The 23,555-nt window shown below is 46.9% G+C and overlaps 3 protein-coding genes across 23 annotated transcripts in view; 2 read left to right on the forward strand and 1 right to left on the reverse strand.

The window, feature by feature from the left end:
- LOC109645663 (caskin-2-like) overlaps positions 1–7,560 on the forward strand; it is a 35,438-nt gene extending 27,878 nt beyond the window's left edge. For 7 of the 10 annotated variants that reach the window (XM_069525462.1, XM_069525465.1, XM_069525469.1 and 4 more), the window contains 9 exons: positions 125–264; positions 652–715; positions 1,029–1,126; positions 1,326–1,436; positions 1,555–1,656; positions 1,732–1,870; positions 2,026–3,693; positions 4,347–4,650; positions 5,417–7,560. In XM_069525462.1, coding sequence (XP_069381563.1) covers positions 125–264; positions 652–715; positions 1,029–1,126; positions 1,326–1,436; positions 1,555–1,656; positions 1,732–1,870; positions 2,026–3,693; positions 4,347–4,650; positions 5,417–5,513 — 2,723 coding nt within the window. In that variant the 3' untranslated portion in view covers positions 5,514–7,560. The remainder of the gene's footprint in view (positions 1–124; positions 265–651; positions 716–1,028; positions 1,127–1,325; positions 1,437–1,554; positions 1,657–1,731; positions 1,871–2,025; positions 3,694–4,346; positions 4,651–5,416) is intronic. The other 3 variants (XM_069525466.1, XM_069525471.1, XM_069525464.1) reach the window with 2 other exon arrangements.
- A 240-nt stretch (positions 7,561–7,800) lies between these two features.
- Positions 7,801–18,829, forward strand: mvp (major vault protein). Of its 12 annotated transcripts, none has more exons than XM_069525480.1 (18): positions 7,801–8,124; positions 8,171–8,199; positions 9,791–9,963; positions 11,212–11,407; positions 11,530–11,653; positions 11,881–12,012; positions 12,098–12,192; positions 12,556–12,792; positions 13,092–13,217; positions 14,035–14,358; positions 14,540–14,775; positions 14,887–15,084; positions 15,268–15,412; positions 15,497–15,708; positions 17,139–17,255; positions 17,590–17,716; positions 17,823–18,011; positions 18,299–18,614. In XM_069525480.1, exons 3-18 carry the CDS (start codon positions 9,800–9,802, stop codon positions 18,410–18,412), a joined length of 2,736 nt encoding a protein of 911 aa, XP_069381581.1. In that variant the 5' UTR covers positions 7,801–8,124; positions 8,171–8,199; positions 9,791–9,799; the 3' UTR covers positions 18,413–18,614. The 12 variants fall into 12 exon arrangements, with proteins under 12 accessions (XP_069381581.1, XP_069381580.1, XP_069381579.1 ...); XM_069525479.1 differs by having other exon boundaries at positions 7,801–8,102; positions 8,143–8,199; XM_069525478.1 differs by having other exon boundaries at positions 7,801–8,091; positions 8,143–8,199.
- A 1,853-nt stretch (positions 18,830–20,682) lies between these two features.
- LOC109643250 (trafficking regulator of GLUT4 1) overlaps positions 20,683–23,555 on the reverse strand; it is a 7,653-nt gene continuing 4,780 nt past the window's right edge. Inside the window, exon 5 of the mRNA XM_069525540.1 lies at positions 20,683–23,371. Coding sequence (XP_069381641.1) covers positions 23,355–23,371 — 17 coding nt within the window. The 3' untranslated portion in view covers positions 20,683–23,354. The remainder of the gene's footprint in view (positions 23,372–23,555) is intronic.

Consider the following 23,555-nt stretch of genomic DNA (forward strand, 5'->3'; position numbering starts at 1 on the left):
CCTGCCCGTCGTCCCTCCCGCCGCTCGGCCCGCTGCTTCCTACAGCCTGACTCCGCCCTTTGCTGCTGACCCCACCCCTCATACCTTTACGTGGTCAATTTCAATTTTGTCGTCTCGCTTGCAGCAGGCGACAGAAACAGCGTCGGGAGCACAGGCAGCGTGGGCAGCACCCGCAGCGCCGGGAGTGGACAGAGCACCGAGAGCAACAACACCCCCAACGGTTTCCCGCACCACAGCGGTCACCATGACAACAACACCAACAAGGTACACAAAGTACTGTCAGACCGTTTCAACAGTATTATTTTATTATTTACATAGATTCCAATCTACTTTTTATAGACAGTGTCAGACGTTACTAAGATTTTATATATTTTATATATTATATCATTTCATCAGAAGACACAAAAATCTTTTCATACTTTAAGGTTGAACACATTTAACTAACGAGCACAGACTCAACGTCCTCGTTAGTTAAATGTTAAAATACACAAATTGACAAAACATTTGAGATGAAACTATAAAATATGAGAATATTACAGAAATACAAAGAACACAAGATAAGAAACATTATATCACGAAGGATTGATTTCACTCTGAGGTGGTTCCACACGTCTCAATCAATCTCTCTGTCTCGGTTGTATTTCCATGCAGACAGCGCCCCCTGCTGCTGATTCTGGACACTCAGATCTAAGCGACCAGCCTGATCTCCCTGCAGGTACTTCTTATATTTTATCACATTCGTCGAACGTAGTTCACCTTCACATGTTCAGTCTTTACAGGCTATTTAAATAGTTTCAGATGAATGAGAAAGAAAAGGGGATTTTTTATATTTCCTATTCTCCAGAGAAATTAAAGAAATGATGAGGAGCCACATTTTCAACCCTTTTCTTCTACACTTTTCTTTCCCTCTTCACTTCTCAGTCATTTGAAGTGAGTTTAAAGTGTCGTAGGAGCAGCTGGTGTTTGTCCGTCAGAACAAACTGTGTTTCTGAGACGTTGTCAGCAGCTGATCTGTGATGTCACTGCAGGTGGAACTCCTCGGAGACAGACGGTGACGGTGCAGAAACCCGCGGAGCAGAGTTTCTCTCAGCAGTTTGTTCGACCTCAGCAGCTGCTGGAGGGGAAGGTACAGATCCCGTGTGAACTACAGAATTAACAAATATATGAAAGAATACTAAATAAATGTAGAGTGACTGAACCATTCAAACTCTTACATCACCTCCTCAAACAAAGTATAAGAAGCGTTTTCTTTAAAGACCAAATGAGTCAAAGCTTCACAGCTGCGCATCACTTCCTGTTTCTCTGCTGCGTCTCGTGTGCTTCAGGATGCTGAAGCCATCTACCAGTGGCTGAGTGAGTTCCAGCTGCAACACTACACAGGAAACTTCCTCAGTGCTGGATATGATGTACCGACCATCAGCAGGATGACTCCTGAGGTAACACACACACACACACACACACACACACACACACACACACACACACTCATCACGTTATCGATTAAGGAACAGGAGAACCATCCTGTGACTCAGCGTTCTTGTTCTTTGTCTGCAGGATCTGACCGCCATCGGAGTGACCAAACCAGGCCACCGCAAGAAAATCTCCATGGAGATCAACAACATGAACATCCCCGAGTGGCTGCCGGAGTACATCCCAGTAAGTTCAGCAGTGAACACACTGATCTCACTTCACTGTGACTCCAGATGATGACGCTGATGTCCTCTCTCACAGTCGGACCTGGGCGAGTGGCTCAGCGCCATCGGCCTCCCTCAGTACCACAAAAGACTTTCTGAGAACGGCTACGACTGCATCAGCATCGTCAAAGACCTGACGTGGGAGGATCTGCAGGAGATCGGCATCATCAAGCTCGGTGAGGACACGTCACATGTTCACGTGTCACACATGTTCACGTGTCACACATGTTCACGTGTCTCACATGTCACGTTTGTCACATGTTCACGTGTCACATGTTCACGTGTAACATGTCACGTGTCACTGTGGTTTGACGGTTTCATTTCCCTCCAGGACACCAGAAGAAGTTAATGCTGGCGGTCAAGAAGCTATGTGACATCCAGAGGGCGATCCTCCACGCTGAATCTGGCCAAGACACGCTGCGACGCAGAGGCCCCGGAGCCCTCCACCTGGTCGCCATCGAACCGGCCGACTCAGACTCCTCCCCTCACACCCCAAAGATGCTGACCTTCCAGGACAGCGAGCTGAGTGCCGAGCTACAGACGGCCATATCCAGGCATTACGGCGGCTGCGAGGAAGGTTTGGCCATGAAGAATGCGGTGGGAATGTCCCAGAGCCAGGAGAGCATCGACGTCCGTTCCAGAGGCTCCGGCCGCTCCCAGGAACCTCCCACAGCCTCCATCACCCCCCACAGCTGGTCGCAGGAGAGCCTGGACGACGGCTCGGCCAAGGAGAGGAACCTCCCTGAGGGCTGGGACCAGAGGCCCCTGCAGCAGCAGCTGCTGCCCAAGCAGGTTCCTCTGGGAACGGCCACTGTGTTCAAGTACCCCGCCATCCCGGCCAAGCCCAGACTGTCGGGATCTTGTGGCCCCTCCCCTCATGGCTCGCCAGCACTGAAGGGTTTTAGTTACCTTCATTCTCACTGTGGCTCCACAGAACTGAGCTCATCTCCCCGCCCTGCGGACCACACCCGGACTCTGCCCAAGAAACGCACCCAGAGCATGACCCGCTACGCTCTGTCGGACGGCGAGCCTGATGATGACGATGAGGAGCCCGTACTCCATTCTGGAAACCTGCCGTCCTACGCCACATTAACCCGCAAGCCGGGGCGCAGTCAGCTGGCTCGACTGCAGTCGAGTCCAGAGAAGAACGGCAGCGTGGGACGCAGTCAATCATTCGCTGTGCGCGCCCGGAAGAAAGGTCCTCCTCCACCCCCCCCGAAACGACTGAGTTCAGTCAGCAGCACCACCAGCGGCGAGCTGAGCGACAGCAGCACGTCTTCATCTTCAGGCCGGGTGGTGACGGACAGTCCGGGCAGCGTGAGGAGCATCGCTGCTGCTCTGGAAGGAAGCACAGAGGGGAGGAGCCCCCCAGGACCCACACCAGAGCTCAGCCACCAGGAGGCGCCCTCCCCTTCCCTCATCTCTGCAGGACAGGAAGTGAGAGAGGCTCCGGGGGTGAGGAGGAGGGTACAGAGCGAGTGCATCCCCGCCCACATGGGCGCCGAGCCCGACCGGGGAGTGAAGTCCGACTCAGAGGAGGAAGAACCAAAAGACCTGGGGAGCTCGGCGTCGCCTCAGAACAGCTCCAGCGAGTGCATCCCCTTCGCAGAGGAGGGAAACCTGACCATCAAACAGAGGCCCAAAGCTCCGGGGCCCCCGAGGGCCGAGGCCGTGCTCGAGCCGCCGGACAAACAGGCAACCAAGAACCTGGAGGTGCCCGAGTTTAACCTGAAGGAGTCGGACACGGTGAAACGCCGACAGAAACCCAGAGACAAGGAGCAGGGAGGAGGCTCCCCCAGTCGAGAGGAGGCGGGGCAGCATCGCTCGCCGTCCGGCAGTAGACCACAGAGCGGAGAGGGCGTCGGTCTGAGGATCAGTGACACGGGTGTAGAGCGGCCGGCCAGTCCGGCTACAGGGTCACAGATCAAACCCCCACTCTCCCCCAAACCTCCTACTGTCGCCCCCAAACCTGTACGTCACAGTCTGCTGGCTGCACAAGGTACGACACACACACACACACACACAGACACACACACACAGATACACACACACACACACACAGATACAGATACACACACACACACACACAGATACACACACACACACACACACACACACACACACAGATACAGAAACAGACACACACAGATACACACACACACACACAGATACACACACACACACAGAGATACACACACACACACAGACACACACACACACACACAGATACACACACACACACACAGATACACACACAGAGATACACACACACAGATACACACACACACACACACAGATACACACACACACACACAGATACACACACATACACACATACACACACAGATACAGACACACACAGATACACACACAGACACACACACACACACAGATACACACACACAGACACACAGATACACACACAGATACACACACACACACACACAGATACACACACATACACACATACACACACAGATACAGACACACACAGATACACACACAGACACACACACACACACAGATACACACACACAGATACACACACACACACACACACACACAGACACAGACACACGTTTGGACGTTCAGCAGTTGAGTCTTTGATCTTTCTCTTTGTCTCTTTTGGAACGTCGTGGTTTTGATCCTCAGCAGCTGGACACTCGACTCCAGCCGTCACCGTCAGTGTGGTTCAGAGTTTGGCCTTCACCGCTCCGTCCTCTCTGGTCCACGAGCCTCCAGCTCCGGCCCAGACCTCGTCTTCAGCCTCGGCCCCTCAGAGTCCGTCTCTGACAGCGGCGAGGCCTCAGGTGTGTGTGGTCGGTCCGGATCTGGTCCCGGAGTCGTCCTGTGGGACTGAGGTGGTTCAGCAGAGACTGGATCAAACCAGCACGTCTCTGGAAGCAGCTCTGAAGGCTGTGGAGAGGAAACTGAACCTGGACGACAACTCAGAGAGGTAAGACACAAAGAACCGTTCAAACTTTGGGTTGGATATTCGTCACCGCTCACCCGTCAAGTCTCACGCTTCAGTGAGGATGAACTCTGCTGATGTCGATGACCTCCTGACCTTTGGTGGCGACCTGTCGTCTCAGTGTGGACGAGAATCACAAAGAAAAAACATCGACTGGAAGTAAATCAGTCTATCGTCCAGGAGACAAAGTGTCTGTGATGACTTGGATTAGACCTGAGATCACAGACGGTTCATAGAAGAGACGTACGTGTGTCTGAATTCTCTCCCTGACCAGCAGAGGGCGACTCCACTCGTTTCTATAGAAGCTAGTCCCGTCTAATGGGTGCAGGTGTAGGTGGGCGTGTCCTCAAGCTCAAAGTCAGGCTCCACCCACTACTCTCCAAATATGGTTACTTCTGGTTTAAGAAAACAAGATGGCGCTGAACAACGACTCACTGAACAACAGGTGGCGTCACTGGGGTTTGATTCTCGGTGGGAACAGAAAGACGCCGCCCAGCGTTCTGTTCTCAGGTCGTGAAGGTTTCACTTTTTTTTTTATGATAAAATAAAACAGTGATCTGATTCTTTAACGTTGCTTCAGTTTCTCTACGTTGTAAAATCACTGAGGGAAAAATGACAGCTTCAGGTTAGTGAAGGTTAATGTTCTGTGTTTCTGTGTTTTAATACAAACACAGTCTAATCAGGAAACTGTTGTATTTATATTTTTGTGTATTTGGCATTAATGTTGGTTTATTGTGTCTTTTCTCACCAGCGGAGCAAACTCAGTGAAGTCTGCAGGAACCATCCTGGACGACATCGGCAACATGTTCGACGACCTGGCCGACCAGCTGGACGCCATGTTGGACTGAAGATGTCTCCCACATCTATATAGAAATATATTTATATATATCCAGCTTCAAACTCAGGAAGGGAAACAGACAGAGAGAAGGGGTGATGGAGGGATGATGGAGGGGTGATGAAGGGATGATGGAGGGATGTTTGACAACTTGGTCAGAGGTCCAACACCAGCGCTTCTTCTCCTCCATGTTTCCTCCAGACTCTCAAACTGCATCTTTCACTCACGTCTGGTTTGGATCCTGCATCATCTCGTGTCTTATCGAACATGAACCAGACGCTGGAGCAGCATCGTCACGGTGACCAGAGACTCCTGAGCACGTTTTCATGATCATTGTTAAACACTAATGTTGAAACATGAAGTTTTAGATTTTAGATTTTACAGAGCTGAAGTCCTGACGTCCTAACTGTCACTTCCTGTTCCTGAGGCTGGAGCTGAGATTTAACTCAAACCTTTAATCATGTGACTGATCACGTGACGGATCATGTGACGGATCACGTGACGGGTCACGTGACGGGTCGTTCACTGAAGGAGTGGCTTTGAGTCTATTAGCTCAGCTTTTGGTTTTTCCATCGAGTGAATTTGAAATGTTGCAAAACAGGAAAAGAAAAAAATGCCAATTTGGCAGATTTAAATGAGGCTGTGTAGTTTGGTCAGAAGGGGGCGCTGTAGGTCAGCAAACACTCAAACAAGTTGTTTGACAATAAGAAACAAAAGCAGTCGCTGATCAACCAGAGAAAATATTAAGACAAGTTGTAATTATTCTCTCTTCATGTTTTCTGTTCAGGTGGAAACAGCTGATCAGTCACATGAGTTAAACGTTTCCTTCGTAAGAACTTATTCACAACGTTTCAGTTAAAGCGTTCGCTCCTTTTTAAAAAGTCAGAAACCTCAATCAAAGTTTTTTACTTTGAAGGTCGAAGGTTTTTTTAAAATGTCATTAAACATTTTGGACGTGAGGCTTCAAAACACTGTCAGAGCAGCTCCTCCCCCTGAGGGTGGAGGAGACCAAACAAGGAGACAAAAGAGGAAACACCAGCGTCACTGTCACTGTTTCTCAGTGGATGTTGTTGCAGCGCCCCGTGTGGAGGAAATACTTAAAACTGAAATATTATAAATATATTTAAACACTTTCTCTCACTTCCTCCAGCAATGAAGCTAATAAATCTCACAAACAAACGCTGCCATCTTGTGGTGATGTCGTCACTTGGAGTCAGAGTCTGTGCAGTAGTGATTGTGGAGCCAGCCACCAGGGGGCGGTAGAGATGTTTTGGCTTCACTTTTGGGAACATTCTTGTTGTCCATCTTGACTTATCATTAGTGTCGCTATTTCTTGGCGTTTCAGTTTCAGTTCTCGTTCGAACTCGTCTGAACATTTCAAATGTTACGTTAAAAGTATTTAAGAAGAAAATCTATTTTATACCAGTTGATCTTTAACCACGTGTAGTTCTTCTTCTTCTTCCACGTTGTGGAGTGACCTGTGAAAATGGAGTTTAAACAAAGGGAAAAGAAGCATGTTCAGCTCATTTCATGTTTCTTCAGTGGAAGACGTGAACATAATATTCAGACTATTTTTTGATATTTTAGCCACATTATTATTTAAATGAGTTATCTAAATATGTATATTGAACACTAGAGGTAAATCCTGGAGCAGATATTCAACCAAAGGTCTTTGTACAGATATTTTCACATATTTACTGTAAAGAAAACAGAATCCTGAGCTTCCTCCTTGTTATAACAGCTTGTTCTTAAATGTTGTGTGTCCTGCAGCGTGTGGACACAGTATTTAGCATGTACTAGTGAACATGTGTAATCAGAGAAGAACATTGTTAAACCGGTGTGTTCTGTTTTGTCCTGTGATTATGTGACCTCTGTGTGAAAGAGAAGTTCTGTGTTCCTCACCTCAGAGTCTCAGGAAATTCCCCTGGACCTGAACGCACCGCAGCTCGGAAGTTGAGAGTTTTACAAAGAAACATGTTCTTTTGTACGTTTGTGTAAATACACGTCTTTATAGTAAATGTATATTTACTGTGGCTTGATTAAACTGTTCTCAAAGTAAAGTGTTCATCTTCTTTCATCCACATTTCAAATAAAACCAGAACACAGAAGAAGAAATGGATGTTTCATTGCTGACCAGCAGGGGGCAGAATAGTAATTTGATAAATACTCATAAATATTCATTATTACAACTGAAAACTTAAGAATGTTAAGTTTCTGCACATCAACATTGATTCTAAATATTTAGAAATGAAGCTCCTCTGCTTGCGGAAGTGAAGTTAATGATAAAAAATGATTTTGTGATTTTCTTAAGCGTCGACTCACAAAAGTCAAGATAATATAAAAGTACGTGAAGAGGAAATAGAAATCTTTAAAACTTGAATAAAAATCACATCCGGAAATCATTATGTTTATCAGCGTCATGATGACGTCACTCTGCACCAGTGTCCGTAAACCACGTGACTACTGGTTACGTCATCGGGTGCCACGCCCACCAGTTTAGCGATCAGCTGCAGATTTCTTCCTGTTTACTGCAGGTTGATCAGTCTGACGGGACCAGGACCAGGACCAGACCAGGACCAGGACCAGGACCAGACCAGGACCAGACCAGACCAGGACCAGGACCAGACCAGGACCAGGACCAGGACCAGGACCAGACCAGGAGCAGACCAGGACCAGGACCAGCGTCTCACAGGGACGAGGTGAGAAGTCTCCGAACTCCGCTTTAAAATCTCCAGATTTGAAGTTCATCACTGAATCACAGTGAATTCTGCGTCACGAGGTAAAACTTGTGTTGTCTTGAACACGAGGCAGAAGATGTTTAGTGAAGCTTCATGTGAAACCAGAGCCGCTCAAAGTCTGAATACAACCGGCCGAACTCTTCACAGCTTCGTGAGGATTCATTAGAGGGTCGAACTGTGACTGTGCCGTGTGTCCGCGGGGTGTAACCAGGAAGAGAACGCTCACTTCAGAGGTTGTGTCATGGAGGTTTGGTGTTGCGTACTTTATTATCAAGGAAGTTGGATCATGTTACCTTTTCTATTTTTTACTTGAACTTTATTAGTGTCAGACTGAACAAAGACGAAAAAGCTTCTTAACGTGGAAAACTTCAAGAACTGACTGAAAACTGTAAACAGAGCAAATACTCTGAACGTTTCACTGAAACAGCAAAGAAACACATGTATTCTCAAACACAGAGTTAATCCAACCTTCTTTAACTGGGACCAGTTACCAGGGTAACCAAGTTACCAGGGTAACCAGGTAACCTGTAACTATTAACCAGGGTAATCAAGTTACCAGGGTAACCAGGTAACCTGTAACTATTAACCAAGTAACCAGGGTAATCAAGTTACCAGGGTAACCAGGTAACCTGTAACTATTAACCAGGGTAATCAAGTTACCAGGGTAACCAGGTAACCTGTAACTATTAACCAAGTAACCAGGGTAACCAAGTTACCAGGGTAACCAAGTAACCTGTAACTATTAACCAAGTAACCAGGGTAACCAAGTTACCAGGGTAACCAGGTAACCTGTAACTATTAACCAAGTAACCAGGGTAACCAAGTTACCAGGGTAACCAGATAACCTGTAACTATTAACCAATTAACCAGGGTAACCTTTTGGCTTTGAACTGAGGCTTTGATTCCGTTTTTTTGTTTGTTTAACCTGCAGAAATAAAACCAGTCGAGCTTCTTCATTGTTTAAACACTGATGAGAGGAAGAACAAGTTGTTCTCTCCCTGACACCCCCCCCCCCCCCCCACACACACACACACACACACACACACTGTTAATCAATCCGCCTCCTGAAGAGACTCGACTCTGTGACCTTTGATCCCACACTGTGATTTTGAATAAGGATCAAAGGAGAAAGTTCCTTCCGCAGCTTTGTTAGATTCATGTTTTGTTCGAGCTGATGATCGTTCAGTCGTTTAGTCGTTTTTTCACTTGTTTCGTTGTTTCTTTGTGTTTCTCTTGAAAATGAAAAGTTTGACTGATGAACCTTTGAGTTTCTGGGTCTTTGTACGAAACAGCACGAGAAACGAGAACCTCAGTAGAGCGCCACCAGCAGTCTCCTTGTGGAAATGCATCTAAATTCACTCAGTTTTTTGTTTCTATCAAATCACACTCACATAAATATTGGTCCTATGAATACGACTGATTGTTTTCATCACGATGAATTATTCTCTGAACGTGACGTCGTTGTGTTTGTGTTGTCGTTACAGTCGCTGTCGGACACAAACCGGTGACTCGAGGTTTTAGAACTTCACGAACGTCTCTCTCCTCTCTGCAGTACTCAACCATGTCGAAGAAGGGAGGAAATCGTGGAGCGGAGTTTGAGGGGCCGGTGGATGCGTCAATCATCCGAATCCCTCCTCATCACTACATCCACGTCCTGGACCAGAACACGAACATCGCCCGTGTGGAGATCGGACCTCTCACCTACATCCGCCAGGACAACGAAAGGTCAGAGGGTCGACTTTATTTATTCTGGCTCCGCCCACACTGACTCCTTATAGTTTTAAAACTCATCACTGTTGCTACGGTTACGCCTGGCAGAGTTTTCCAGCCTCTGGATCAGAGACTCGTGTGAACTGATCTCGTTTTATTTTGAAAACTCTGGTTTTGTGTTTTAGTCTGAACACAAACTTTAGTAAACGGTTACGCCCACGTCCTCTTCTGATTGGTCCTCATCAGTAAGCTGAGTGTCTCAACAGCTTCTTATTTTCCCAGAATCCTCTTCACATTCACCCAGACTCCGCCTGTGTGTTGGAATCTCATTGTGTGTTTTGTCCGTTGTGTTCGTGGTGAACGATGTGTGTGCACACGCTGTCACATGTCTGAGTCACATGTTATATTTAACATGTTGAGTAAGAGTCTGGAAACAAAAGCAGAGTTCACACTGACGCTGTCAATCAATCACTGTCACTGTGGATTTAATCATCATTGTCTGTAGGAGGCGGGACTTTGACCTGTCGTCATAGTGACTGATTATCACTCAGGATTACGTCTGTTTGACAACAATGAGAAACAACTATCACATCTTTGTGTCATGTTCTGGTGTCAGACACACACACACACACACACGCACACATACAGACACACACAGACACACAGACACACGCACACATACAGACACACACAGACACACACACACACACACACACTCAGACACACACACACATACAGACACACACACTCAGACACACAGACACACACACTCAGACACACACACACACACAGACACACACACACACACAGACACACACACTCAGACACATACACTCAGACACACACACACACATACAGACACACACAGACACACACACTCAGACACACACACACATACAGACACACACAGACACACACACACGCACACATACAGACACACACACAGACACACAGACACACACAGACACACACACACACACACATACAGACACACACACACAGACACACACATACAGACACACACACAGACACACACACTCAGACACACATACACATACAGACACACACAGACACACACACACAGACACACACACACGTACACAATGAGTCATTTCAAAACGACTTTCTGATGTTTTCATTATTTTTCACTTTGTTTATAAAAACCTTTAAATTTCATGTTTTACAAAATGAAAACACAAAATTATTAAACGACATAAAACTATAAAAATTGATGTGTGATGATAAATTCTCATTATTTCCCAGAGTGCTCTTTTTACCGGTGCGTATGATCATGGTGCCGCCGCGTCACTGCTGCGTGGTCGTCAACCCTGTTTCCCGTGACGACAACGGTCAAGTCCTCTTTGACCAGTCGGGTCAGGCCAAGCTCCGTCACGCCGACCTGGAGATCCGTCTGACACAGGACCCGTTCCCACTGTACCCAGGAGAGGAGGTCCAGCAGGTCTGTGCACACAGACACACACACACATTCATGAAAACATCATTTTATAAAATGATCACACTCAACATGTTTCAGTTTGATCTTCTGTCGCTCTCCTCTGACGTGTTGTGTTTGTGCGACAGGACGTGACGCCGCTGCAGATCGTGTATCCCAACACGGCGCTGCGTCTGCAGGCTCTGCTGGACTTTGAGGAGGAGGGCGGAGAGAAGAGAGTCGCTGGAGACGAGTGGCTGTTTGAAGGACCAGGTACTTTAATAATTATTCTCTCTTTACAAACATGGATGTTAATAGAAATTTAAAAACTCAATAAATGAGTCTGAGAACTGTAAATAACATGTTCAATATATACAACATACAATGAAACGTGTGTGTGTGTGTGTGTGTGTGTGTGTGTGTGTGTGTGTGTGTGTGTGTGTGTGTGTGTGTGTGTGTGTGTGTGTGTGTGTGTGTGTGTGTGTGTGTGTGTGTGTCAGGGACGTACATCCCGAGGAAGGAGGTGGCGGTTCTGGAAACCATCAAGGCGACAGTGATCAGAGAGAATCAGGCCATCAGACTGAGAGCTCGTAAAGAGGGCGTGGACAGAGGAGGAGTCCGCAGGGTCACAGGTATGATTGACGTCATGATTATTTTTACTTTGTGTGTGTCTGTGTGTGTGTGTGTGTTACCTGTGACCCTGTCTGTGTGTGTCAGGTGAGGAGTGGCTGGTCAGAAGGGTGGGAGCGTATCTACCAGGTGCTCATGAAGAAGTCATTGACATCGTGGACGCCTTCATCCTGACGGACAAGGTAAAATGGCCTGAACCTTCCCAGTGAGCGAGCGGACGTGTCTCTGAGGTTTCTAACACGTGACGGACGTGAAACTAGAAGAACACAAATCTCTCAGGATGAAGAAGAGGAGCCGTACACGTAGAAGACGAAGACGTCCACTTGGAAACACTAACTACACAACATGACCTGAGTTCATATGTGAAAGAAAAACAGAGAACGAAAGAAAAAGTTTTTACCTGAAGCGTCTTTGCCTTAAAATGCAAAAACCAAAGTTTGGTTCGTTGATACAAACTGAGAAACATGTGACACAAGAAAATAAAATCTGTGTCGAGGATCTTTAAACTGTGACGACAGATTCCATGTTTTGTTCCGTCTCATCAGAAAGCGCTCCATGTTCGCGCCCTGCGGCCGTTCAAGGACGCCGGCGGCCGGGAACGCCGCACAGGGGGGGAGTGGCTGGTGACCATGGCTGACAGGGAGGCTCATATCCCCTCGGTGGCAGAGGAGGTGGTGGGGGTGGTGGACGTGACCACCCTGAGCAGCCGTCAGTACTGTGTCATCCTGGACCCGGTCGGACCTGATGGGAAACCTCAGCTGGGCCAGAAGAGGGTGGTGAAGGTGACTCACACCAGAAATCCTTTAAACTTGATTCAGTTCATCTCTACACCCTCAACTACACTTTGATCTCATCTGTCTTCAATCTGAACTTTTCAGATGTTTCAACACAATAAATAAATAATCTGTTTTTTTATTATTATTATTTCACCACAACGTTAAGATCCTCGCTTGTCGTAAGATATTATCGTAACCAGCTGTTTAGTTGACGTGAACTGAGCTCAGCGAGGCTTCGTCACGTTTCACTTTCTTAGATTTGAGTTTTTGTAATATTCTCTCTCTGTGTCGTTTCCCTCCGTCAGGGCGAGCGCTCCTTTTTCCTGCAGCCTGGCGAGCGCCTTGAACAGGGCATCCAGGACGTGTACGTGCTGTCGGAGGAGGAGGGTCTGGTGCTGAGAGCCGTGGAGGCGTTCAACGACACCGAGGAGGTGAGGACGGTGGTTACCGTGGTAACAGCGGGCAGGTTTCAACATCCTCTAACGTCTGTGACTGACACAGACTAAATAAAGATGGACGACATGAATCTGGATCGCCCCCTGGTGTCTGGCTGCAGTATAGCTCATTGAGCTCCTCCATGTTAGCAGATGGGACCAAACAAAAAAAATCACAAGAGGAGACGTTAAATAAATGTTGAGGGAGGGGTCAGCAGAGAGGGAGGAGTCATGTCTCTGCTGTGACTCAGACGTTTGCACTCTCTTCCAGCTGCTCTTGTGAAACCTGCTGATGGATGAGAAGAGATTTGAAAAGTAAACAGAGGTGGAGTCGTGTGTTAGATCGGAGCTTATCTCAGGAATGTCCCGGAGAAGGGAGGGACGCGTCTGAGGACAAGACGTTCTCTGTGCTCCACCCGTGTGTCCGCCGTACGCTCGTCTCTCTGCTGATGATAAAGTGATTCTGAAATCAAATCACCAACATGACCTTTAAAAGTCGATCCAGTTATCAATGATGTGACCTTTATAAACAGAGTTCAGGCCGAGGGGCCCCTGACATCTTGGGGCCCCTCGGCCTGTGTCAGGTGGTGTCAGCTGTTTGTCCTCCTCTGTCTCCTCCCTCCTTCCTAACCTGGTTAACTCATTATACCTCCACTCTTCTTCTTCTTCTTCTTCTTCTTTCTTCTCCTCCTTCATCAAACCCCTCCCTCCCCTCCTCTCTCAACACATGATCCCTCATCATCACATCCTTTCTCCTCCTTTTCCTCCTTTTCAATTCTTTTCTTTCACCTTCTGGTTTTTATTTTACTCTTAGCTCCTCCCCCTGGCCCCCTCCCCTTCTGTTCCCCCTCCTCCCCCGCTCCAGTGCACCGCCATGTTAACCCTTGTCTCCGTCCTCCTCCTCTCTCTCCACCGTTCTCTCTGCCAGCCCGAGGACGAGCAGGCCGCAGAGGAGGAGCCGGAGAAGGCCAAACGTTCCCGGAGGGGCGGCGTCCAGCGTCGCCCTGGAGACCGCTGGATGCTGCGTGGCCCCGTCGAGTACGTCCCGCCCACTGAAGTGGAGGTGATGGTGAGACGACACGCGATCCCGCTGGACGAGAACGAAGGAATCTATGTCCGGGACATCAAAACCGGAAAGGTCCGCTCAGAACTTTGATTCTTAACGTGTTTTTTTTTCTCTTCCTGTGAATCGAGTTGAAGAAACTGAAACGTACGTTGAGTTGATACAAGTAGAAGTTGTGGGATGTGTTGGGATCTTAAAGACGGACTCAGAGTTGTTGGAGCTTCTTCAAAGTCTCGGTGTGTCCTTGTCCTCTCAGGTGCGAGCTGTCATCGGCCACACCTACATGTTGACCCAGGACGAGGAGCTGTGGCAGAAGCAGCTTCCCGCTAAGGTGGAGGCGCTGATGGCGTCTCCCATCGACCCGCTGGCCAACCGCTCAGACCGGACGATGATCGAAAGCAGCCAGCCCAGGGACAAGACCCGGGTCGTGTCCTACAGGGTCCCCCACAACGCCGCCGTCCAGGTGTACGACTACAGGGAGAAGAAGGCCAGGTGGGACTGGGCTCCTGATGGAGGGGGACACCAGCTGACGGGGTTTTGTCTTCAGGGTGGGGTTTGGTCGGGGGGGTTTGAGGACACCAGCTGACGGGGTTTTGTCTTCAGGGTGGTGTTCGGTCCTGAGATGGTGATGCTGGGACCTGACGAGCAGTTCACCGTGCTGTCGCTGTCCGGAGACAAACCTAAGAGACCCAACGTCATCAAGGCCGTCTGTCTCCTGCTGGGACCAGACTTCTGTACAGACATCATCACCATAGAGACGGCCGACCACGCCCGCCTGCAGCTGCAGCTGTCCTACAACTGGTGACCACACAGACACACACACACGTCACACACACGTCACACACACGTCACACACACGTGTCACACACATGTCACACACGTGTCACACACACGTCACACACACGTCACACACATGTGTCACACACATGTCACACACACGTCATCTGAATTCATCGTCTCTGACCAGGACTCTTTTCTTTTCAGGCACTTTGATATTAAATTTCCTGCCAACGCTGCCGATGCAGCCGCTCTGTTCTCCGTGCCGGACTTTGTGGGAGACGCCTGTAAAGCCATCGCCTCGCGGGTCAGAGGCGCCGTGGCCTCTGTGCAGTTTGATGATTTCCACAAGGTTGGTATTTCACCGTCCTCTCTCTCAGACGCCATCAGGTTCAGAAAGAAGCAGACTGACGCTCGTACTCTTTTTATTCGGCAGAACTCAAACCGGATCATCTGCTCAGCCGTGTTCGGCTTCGACGAGAAGCTGGTGGTTCGTCCGTGTCTTCGCTTCAACCAGAACAACCTGGTGATCAGCAGCGTGGACATCCAGTCCGTGGAGCCCGTCGACCAGAGGACGAGAGACGCTCTGCAGAAGAGCGTCCAGCTCGCCATCGAGATCACCACCAACTCCCAGGAGGCCACTGCACGGTCCGAAACACACTCACTCACTCACTCTCTCTCTCACTCACTCTCTCACTCACTCACACACTCTCTCTCTCTCTCACTCACTCTCTCACTCACTCACTCACTCTCTCTCTCACTCACTCTCTCTCTCACTCACTCTCTCTCTCTCTCACTCACTCACTCACTCTCACTCACTCTCACTCACTCTCTCACTCACACACTCACTCTCTCACTCACTCACTCTCTCTCTCACTCACTCTCTCACTCACTCACTCTCTCACTCACTCTCTCTCTCACTCACTCTCTCACTCACTCTCTCACTCACTCACTCACTCTCTCACTCTCTCTCTCACTCACTCTCTCTCTCTCTCACTCACTCTCACTCACTCTCTCACTCACTCACACACTCTCTCACTCACTCACTCACTCTCACTCACTCTCTCACTCACTCACTCACTCTCTCACTCTCTCTCTCACTCACTCTCTCTCTCTCTCACTCACTCTCACTCACTCTCTCACTCACTCACTCACTCTCTCTCTCACTCACTCTCTCACTCACTCACTCACTCTCACTCACTCTCTCACTCACTCACACACTCTCTCACTCACTCACTCACACACACACTCTCTCTCTCACTCACTCTATTCAGTTCAGAGTGAGTGAATTCAATAAGCTTTATTGGCATGACTGTGCACCACAACATTGCCAAAGCGTTACAACAACAAAACAAAATAAAACAATGCATTACCTCAACAAAACTAAACTATACATCATTAATACATACATATATATATATATATATACACATATATATACACATATATATATATATATGTATTTTAAAAAAGGTGTGTATCGCACAGAGGTGATTATCACAGAACTGATCTATCTGAGGATCAGTCTGTTCATCAGTGAGCAGCTTGTTGTGCAGCTTCTCTCTTCTTCTGTGACACTCACATATTTTACAGCTTCTGCAGCAGTGGCTCTTTTCTCTCCCAGTAGATGATGAAGTTGTTCTTGGTCTGAGAGTTTGTTTGGGGTCGTGTGTGTAAAGTTCGTGTAGAGCTGCGTTCTGATGTCTGCGTCACAGTGCAGCAGGAAGTGCTGCTCTGTCTCTACCCGTCTGTGTGGACAGAGCAGACACGTCTGTCTGTGTCGGCCTGTCTCTCAGGCTGTGGTTGCTGAGTCTGGACATAGTCAACGTTTTCCTCAGGCTGGGGTCGGTGACAGAGCTCAGCTAATCTGGAGTATTGTCTGTTTAGGGATAAACAGCATTGGAGTCTGCTTTGGGTTTTGGCTGCAGATGTCCAATAGTTGATGTAATTGTGTTTTTCATTAGTTCTAGTTTGGGGCCGGATCGTGTGAGGGCGGTCTTGATGCCCTGTGCTGTTGGAGCTGAGCCTCACACACATGCAGCTCTTGAGCTCTTTCTCTTGGTTTGGTGTTTCCTCAGACACGAGGCGGAGCGTCTGGAGCAGGAGGCTCGGGGGAAGCTGGAGAGGCAGAGGATCACAGACCAGGCTCAGGCTGAGAGAGCCAGGAAGGAGCTGCTGGAGCTGGAGGCTCTCAGGTGAGTGCACCTCCTCCAGGAGCAGTGAGTCCTTCCTTCATGTTCTCTGACTGAGTCACAGCTGTCACATGTGGCTGCAGGGGGCGCTGTTACACAGTCACAGTTACACAGTTTGTCCCAGATGGAGAGAAAAGTAATGTATGTGTAAATGTGATGACACTGACCAGTTCATTTTTTCAATTTGATCTTTATTGAGATGAAACGTGAACACTAACAGTTTAAACTCGTCTCATGTTGTTGAGACGTCACAGAAGCGACGCTGGTTCCATGATGGTTCACTGTGATCGAACAAAATCAAAGAGAGTGTGTGTGTGTGTTTGTGTGTGTGTGTCAGTGCGGCGGTGGAGAGTACAGGAGCAGCGAAGGCGGAGGCCCAGTCTCGGGCAGAGGCGGCTCGTATCCAGGGGGAGGCGGCCGTCAACGAGGCCAAACTGAAGGCCGAGGCTCAGAGCATCGAGGCGGTACGTTCTGACCTCTGACCTGTGTGTGTGTGTGTGTGTGTGTGTGTGTGCTGCTAGAAACTTGACGTGTGCAGATCTCAGACAAGATGTGAACGTGTGTGTGCAGGAGGCGGAGCTGCAGCGGCTGGCGAAGGCTCGTGAGCAGGAGCTGAGCTACAAGAAGCAGATGGATCATCTGGAGGTGGAGAAGCAGGATCGACTCGCTCAGATCGAGAGTCAGAGGTTCAGTCAGCTGGTGCAGAGTCTGGGCAGCGACACGCTGAAGGAGATGGCGAGAGCCGGACCTGAGCTGCAGGTACTGTACAAGTACACACCGTTGAAATACAAGTACACACCGTTGAAATACAAGTACACACTGTTTGTTAAAATACACAAAGCGACGAGTCACGTGATGGTTGAACTGCACGGTTGCTGCCGCTGAGGCCGACACTAAAATAACTTTATTTAAAAGTACTGACTCGCAGGTCAGTGTTTAGTTTTAGACCAGCTGTGTCCTGCAGGTGGCGCTGCTGCCTGATCACAGTTTCGTCCACTCCTTAAGTTAATCTGAGCCTCGGGTGTGAACATCTGTTTCTCCTGCAGGTGAAGATGCTTCAGGCTCTGGGGCTGAAATCCACCCTCATCACTGACGGGTCATCACCCATCAACCTCTTCACCACAGCCAACGGCCTGCTGGGGGCGCTGCCGGGCCAGTGAGGGGGAGGAGGAGGAGGAAGAAACTGTTCAGAAGAAGCTCATTGTGATCTGACACGTTGGATCTCTTTGTGTGTTTGTTGCTCTGACAGATTCTATTTAAAAACTGACAAACGTCCACAGATAAAATGAAGAAAATGAAACGTTCAAACCAAAGAATGTGTAAAACTGCGTACGATCCAAATAAAACTGTTTACATGTGAAACGTTTCTGTTTCTGTGGTGATAACATGACGACCAAGAACCTGAAGAAAGAGCATTTTCATTTCCTGACCTAAAAACCTTCTTTATTTATTTATTTGGTGCTCTGTGCCGATTCATTTGTCCAGAACCGTCTTTGAACGAGGGACAGTTGTCTCATTAGACTCACAGGGGACATCACAGGGGACTGGACGGCAGCAGATGAGGATCAGGCTGAAGAGGCAACTCCTCTCTAATTGAATCCATCGATCAGATAATTGAGTCGGAGCAGGATAATGAAATCCCTCAAGGTCGACTTTAATTCTCTGCAACTGTCTCCTCTCATACTTTGGTGTCTTTAGCTTCTGGTCCGTCACTGTCACAAGAATCAGCTTCACAGTTCAGATCACAAAAACTGGAATCAAGTCAGTTCAGCAGATGAAATTAAAAACTCAAGTGTCGTTGTTTAAAATCCAGAGTTGATCTGTTGATGAAGAACTCATCATTCTGCACCAGATCACACACAAATATAAAAAGATAAAATATCATCAGTCCTCAACAAGATCCAGAAATGATTCTGAGAAAACAAGTTCAAAAAGATTTGTTTACAGTTTAAATCTGACGTGTTCATCCTGCTCACAGACAAACTAACTAACTAACTACCAGACAAACTAACTAACTAACTAACAGACTAACTAACAGTCTAACTAACTAACAGACAAACTAACTAACTAACAGTCAAACAAACTAACAGACAGACTAACTAACTAACTAACTAACTAACTAACAGACTAACTAACTAACTAACTAACAGCAGCAGAAAGACGCAGCCTCGTCACAACCTGCTTTTAAAACCTTCATCTCATAAAACAAGCTTTTATATAGAAATCCTATTTTCAGCTGTGGATTAATCAACAGTGGTGACAACAGGACGACGTGTGTCCTCCTCCTCTACCTCCTTCATTCCTCCTCTTCTTCCTTCATTCCTCCTCTACCTCCTTCATTCCTCCTCTTCTTCCTTCATTCCTCCTCTACCTCCTTCATTCCTCCTCTACCTCCTTCATTCCTCCTCTACCTCCTCTTCTTCCTTTCTCCTCCTCGTCCTCCTCCTCTTCTTCCTTTTCTTGCTCCTCTTCTTCTTCCTATTCATCCCTCCTCCTCCTCCTCCTCCTCAGCTGCATTATGACACACCTCCTCCCCCCTCCATCCTCTCTCTGTCTTCTGGTTGATTTTGCACCGTTTGCTTCCTCTCCTTCCCTTCTTTCCTTCCCTTCTTTCCTTATCTGTCCTTCTTTCTTCCTCCTGTTTTTTTCTCTCCCTCCTCCTTTTCAAGCCTTAACTTTTCAAACCTTCACACAAACAACACAAACCATTTTTCCAGTTTTTATTTTTCCTGCTTCTTTTCTTTCTGTTTCATCTCCTCCCCTCCTCCCCTCCTCTCCTCCTCTCCTTCCCCTCCTCTCCTAACCTGAGCCTGTCTCTTCTTCTCTCCTCCTGTTTCCTCGGAGCTCGACTCTCTCAATAATTTATAAGAATCTGAAATTCAAATGAAGGAGAGAGAAAGAGAGAGAGAGAGAGTGAGAGAGAGAGAGAGAGATCTTTTATTAAAGGAGAGGAATCAGACCTCTCTCTCTCTCTCTCTCTCTCCCTCTCTCTCTCTCTCTCTTGGCCCCATCCCAACACCACCCGCTGCATTGCACTCCCTTGCCAATGGTTACCATGACAACCTGCTCTCTCTCATCCTAGAAAGAGACTCAGAACTCGCTCCCCCCATCATTTCTCCTTCATCGCACATTACAAAAACCTGCAAAATAAAAGCACAGATGTTTAACAAAATAAAAGCATCATGTTTAAGGTGATAAGTTTCTTCAAACTGAATTCAGATAAACATTTGCTGCATTAATAAACATCCACTTCCTGTAGGTTCGTGACTTTAACGAGAGCTGAGGCCTAAATACTGATCAGACTGTAGATGATATTATTATTTCAGTTTACTCATTTCAAAGTAAAATGATTGTGAGCTTGTATTAGAGTTATAACAGAGGCGTACTTTGGTCACGTTTCAGGATGATTCATGAATCCACAGACTTGGAGGAGTTTGTATTTGACTGGAATTTATTCCCTTCAATCATCTTTGATAAATGTGAATATCTGAATCTGAATACTCAGTCAGGTTAAGGCATGCACAGGCACAGTCCAGTGTGTCGATCATAAACAGGAGGTGACGGTCGAGTCATGCTTACAGTGTCCCCTCACTTTGGCATTTAAAAAGAGCAAGCAGGAAGCAGGTTATACCGAGCTTTACAAACAGTAGATCACCACGTCAATACAAAAGATCCAGAGGATGAGAATAGAAATATAAAAATACAAAGATCAGGTCTCAGAAGAGCTTTTACAAAAGAGAAGAAAACCACAACAACAGAGTCAAGACCAAAGAAAAGTGTGATTTAAAGTGTGAACAGGAGACGTGATAGAAATGAAAAGTTCTCTTCAGTTTTATACACTTTATATTTCTGTGTTGTTGTTTTTGTGTGAGTTGATTTTTATTGCACCTCCATCATGTTTCAGATTCTCTCTTCCAGCTGTTTCTCCTCATTTTAATGTGAAACTGTTGATTCAGAGGTAAATCGTGTCAGAGAACCGATTACTACAAGAAGATTAAAACCATGTTGATAAAGAAAGTTCATAATTTAAATAGAAAGAAACGTCACGTTTCATATTTATTTCTCAGTTACTTTGTTAGAAATCAGCAGCCGACTCCAGAGAGGGAGAGGAAAATATCTGAGGACGTAGTCGACTCATATTTTTAGATTGATTTGACTGAAAATGTTATAGTTTGTAGTTTTATGATAAATGAACAGTGATTTAAATTTTGCATTTACTGATAAATCTTCCTCAGAACTTTTCATTTCTTCGTCTAAGACAAAGTAATTATATAATATACTTGTACACACTCATATATATATATATATATATATATATATATATATATATATATATATATATGTATATATGTATATGAGTGTGTGTGTGTGTGTGTGTGTGTGTGTATACGTATACACTCCAGTAGTTTTTCCATGTACAGAAACTGTTTCAGCAGAATTAAGGGTGGACGTCTGTATAAATGATAAAGTTCCAACAGAAACAACAGATTCAAACACAAACAATAGTTTTAACAGTCAGTTCAAATCATCAAAGTGAAACACGTGAGGCGACTCTGAGAGGTAGCGCAAGCAAAGTCCGTTAAAACCGTGTTGGAGTCCGAGCAGGAATCAGAGGCTTCATCGTTCGTACGACACGGAGCAGATTTTTTTTCTTTGCATAATGTGATTAGTAAACAGGCATGCTACATACAGGAGGACACGTTGTCCCCGTCAGAACATCTGCATCAGGCGTAGACAGCATCGTCATGACAACTGGGACATTTATCTGAAAACCCTGATTTTATTTTGGTGACAACTTGATGAAAACATCTGAAAGCCAGACAAACGGACGTCTGACATCATCGTTCAGCACAAACTGTTTTCATCCTCAAACAACTTTAATGGCGTCAACACCTACAGGTCGTTGCCATGTCATGTGACGTGAACGCAGGGCGACCCCACCCGACCCCACCCGACCTCAGAGACGACGTCCGATTGGTGCAAAGTTCAAATGTTGGGTCACTCAACAGCAGCAACATTTTCTAAAATCCCACAGTTTGTGTGCGAGTGGATTGTGGGTCAGTGACTGCTCACGACAATGAATACTGTTTATTTACAAAGTGCTACTCAGTTAGCGCTCGTGCTAAATGAGGCTACGTCGGATGTAAAAGCTTTGTGTAAATACTACTGTAAACATGCACAGGGCGGGGGGGGGTCCTGATTTATCTGTGCACAACACGTGTGTTAGCGACTCACACGTTAAAACACAACTGCTGTGAGTGTACCACTAGTGCTAGCACTGCTAATGTTAGCCACACGTGGCTATCAGAGAAGATAACGGTCTATTTTAAATTTCTGTTTAATCAACAGAGAAACTTGTCGTTAGAAAGTGAACGCTGTAAAATATGTTCAAAGCGTTTCAGAGATGAGTCCTCGTGTTTCCAGTCGTACATGTGGTGGAAGCTGTTTGTGTCAATGTATGAAAGGAAACGTCCTTTTTTCAGAGCGACTGATGGAACGACGAGCCGTCGAACAGCAGCTGACGTCAGGACTTTAGTCTCTGGGATTCGACCACCAGGAGGCAGCACTCGTCTATCTTGGTGTTTGTGCGTAACAGACAACAGGAAACACTTGGACACTTTGTCTTTTTCTTTCCTTCGTTCACGTTAAAGACACGAACAGTTCATCGCTTCAGTTTCTGATTCTTTTGGCATCAAAAAGTGGAAAACACGTCCGTCAGTTAGCTCCGATGTCCGAACTGTGGCACAGAGATTCAGTAACACGTCAGTTTACCATGACGACAGATCGGAGAGAGTGTAGCGAGAGGAAGCAACAAGGAGGTCGATGTGTCCAGGAGGGGTCGCCGGTGTCGGGTCGGTTAGTTGGTGGTGTCGGAGGTAGAGCGTCAGGTGGAACATGCTCATCGTGCAGCAAGAAACAACAGCAAAGAACAGGAACAGATTTTATAACTTGTTTATCATCCGGTGCAGGAGCGTGAAAAACGATGGTGCTTCAGGAACAAGAGGAAACGTGGAGTCGAGAAGCCGAGAAGTCGAGAAGTCGAGAAGTCGAGAAGTCAAGAAGTCGAGAAGTCAAAAAGTCTCACCGCTGACGCTCATTTCGTTAGGACTTTAATATCACTGCAGAGAGAGAGAGAGAGAGAGAGAGAGAGAGAGACATTTATAGAATAAAGTCTAAAAATATTAAACTAAAACAATTCAAACAAAACGACTGAACAAGGTCGTTCAGCAGCAGCGGTTAAATGTTGTGGTAAAATAAATAAACTGGAAACTTTGAGTTTAAATTTAAGTTTCAACTGAAATC

Source organism: Paralichthys olivaceus, chromosome 5, assembly GCF_024713975.1.
Source record: "Paralichthys olivaceus isolate ysfri-2021 chromosome 5, ASM2471397v2, whole genome shotgun sequence".
NCBI classification, from domain to species: domain Eukaryota; kingdom Metazoa; phylum Chordata; class Actinopteri; order Pleuronectiformes; family Paralichthyidae; genus Paralichthys; species Paralichthys olivaceus.

Coding starts and splice junctions, on each gene's coding strand:
- mvp (XM_069525480.1), top strand. CDS start 9,800: ATGTCGAAGAAGGGAGGAAATCGTGGAGCGGAGTTTGAGGGGCCGGTG. Junction 9,964..11,211: donor ATCCGCCAGGACAACGAAAG/GTCAGAGGGTCG, acceptor ATTATTTCCCAG/AGTGCTCTTTTTACCGGTGC. Junction 12,013..12,097: donor AGGAGTCCGCAGGGTCACAG/GTATGATTGACG, acceptor TGTGTGTGTCAG/GTGAGGAGTGGCTGGTCAGA.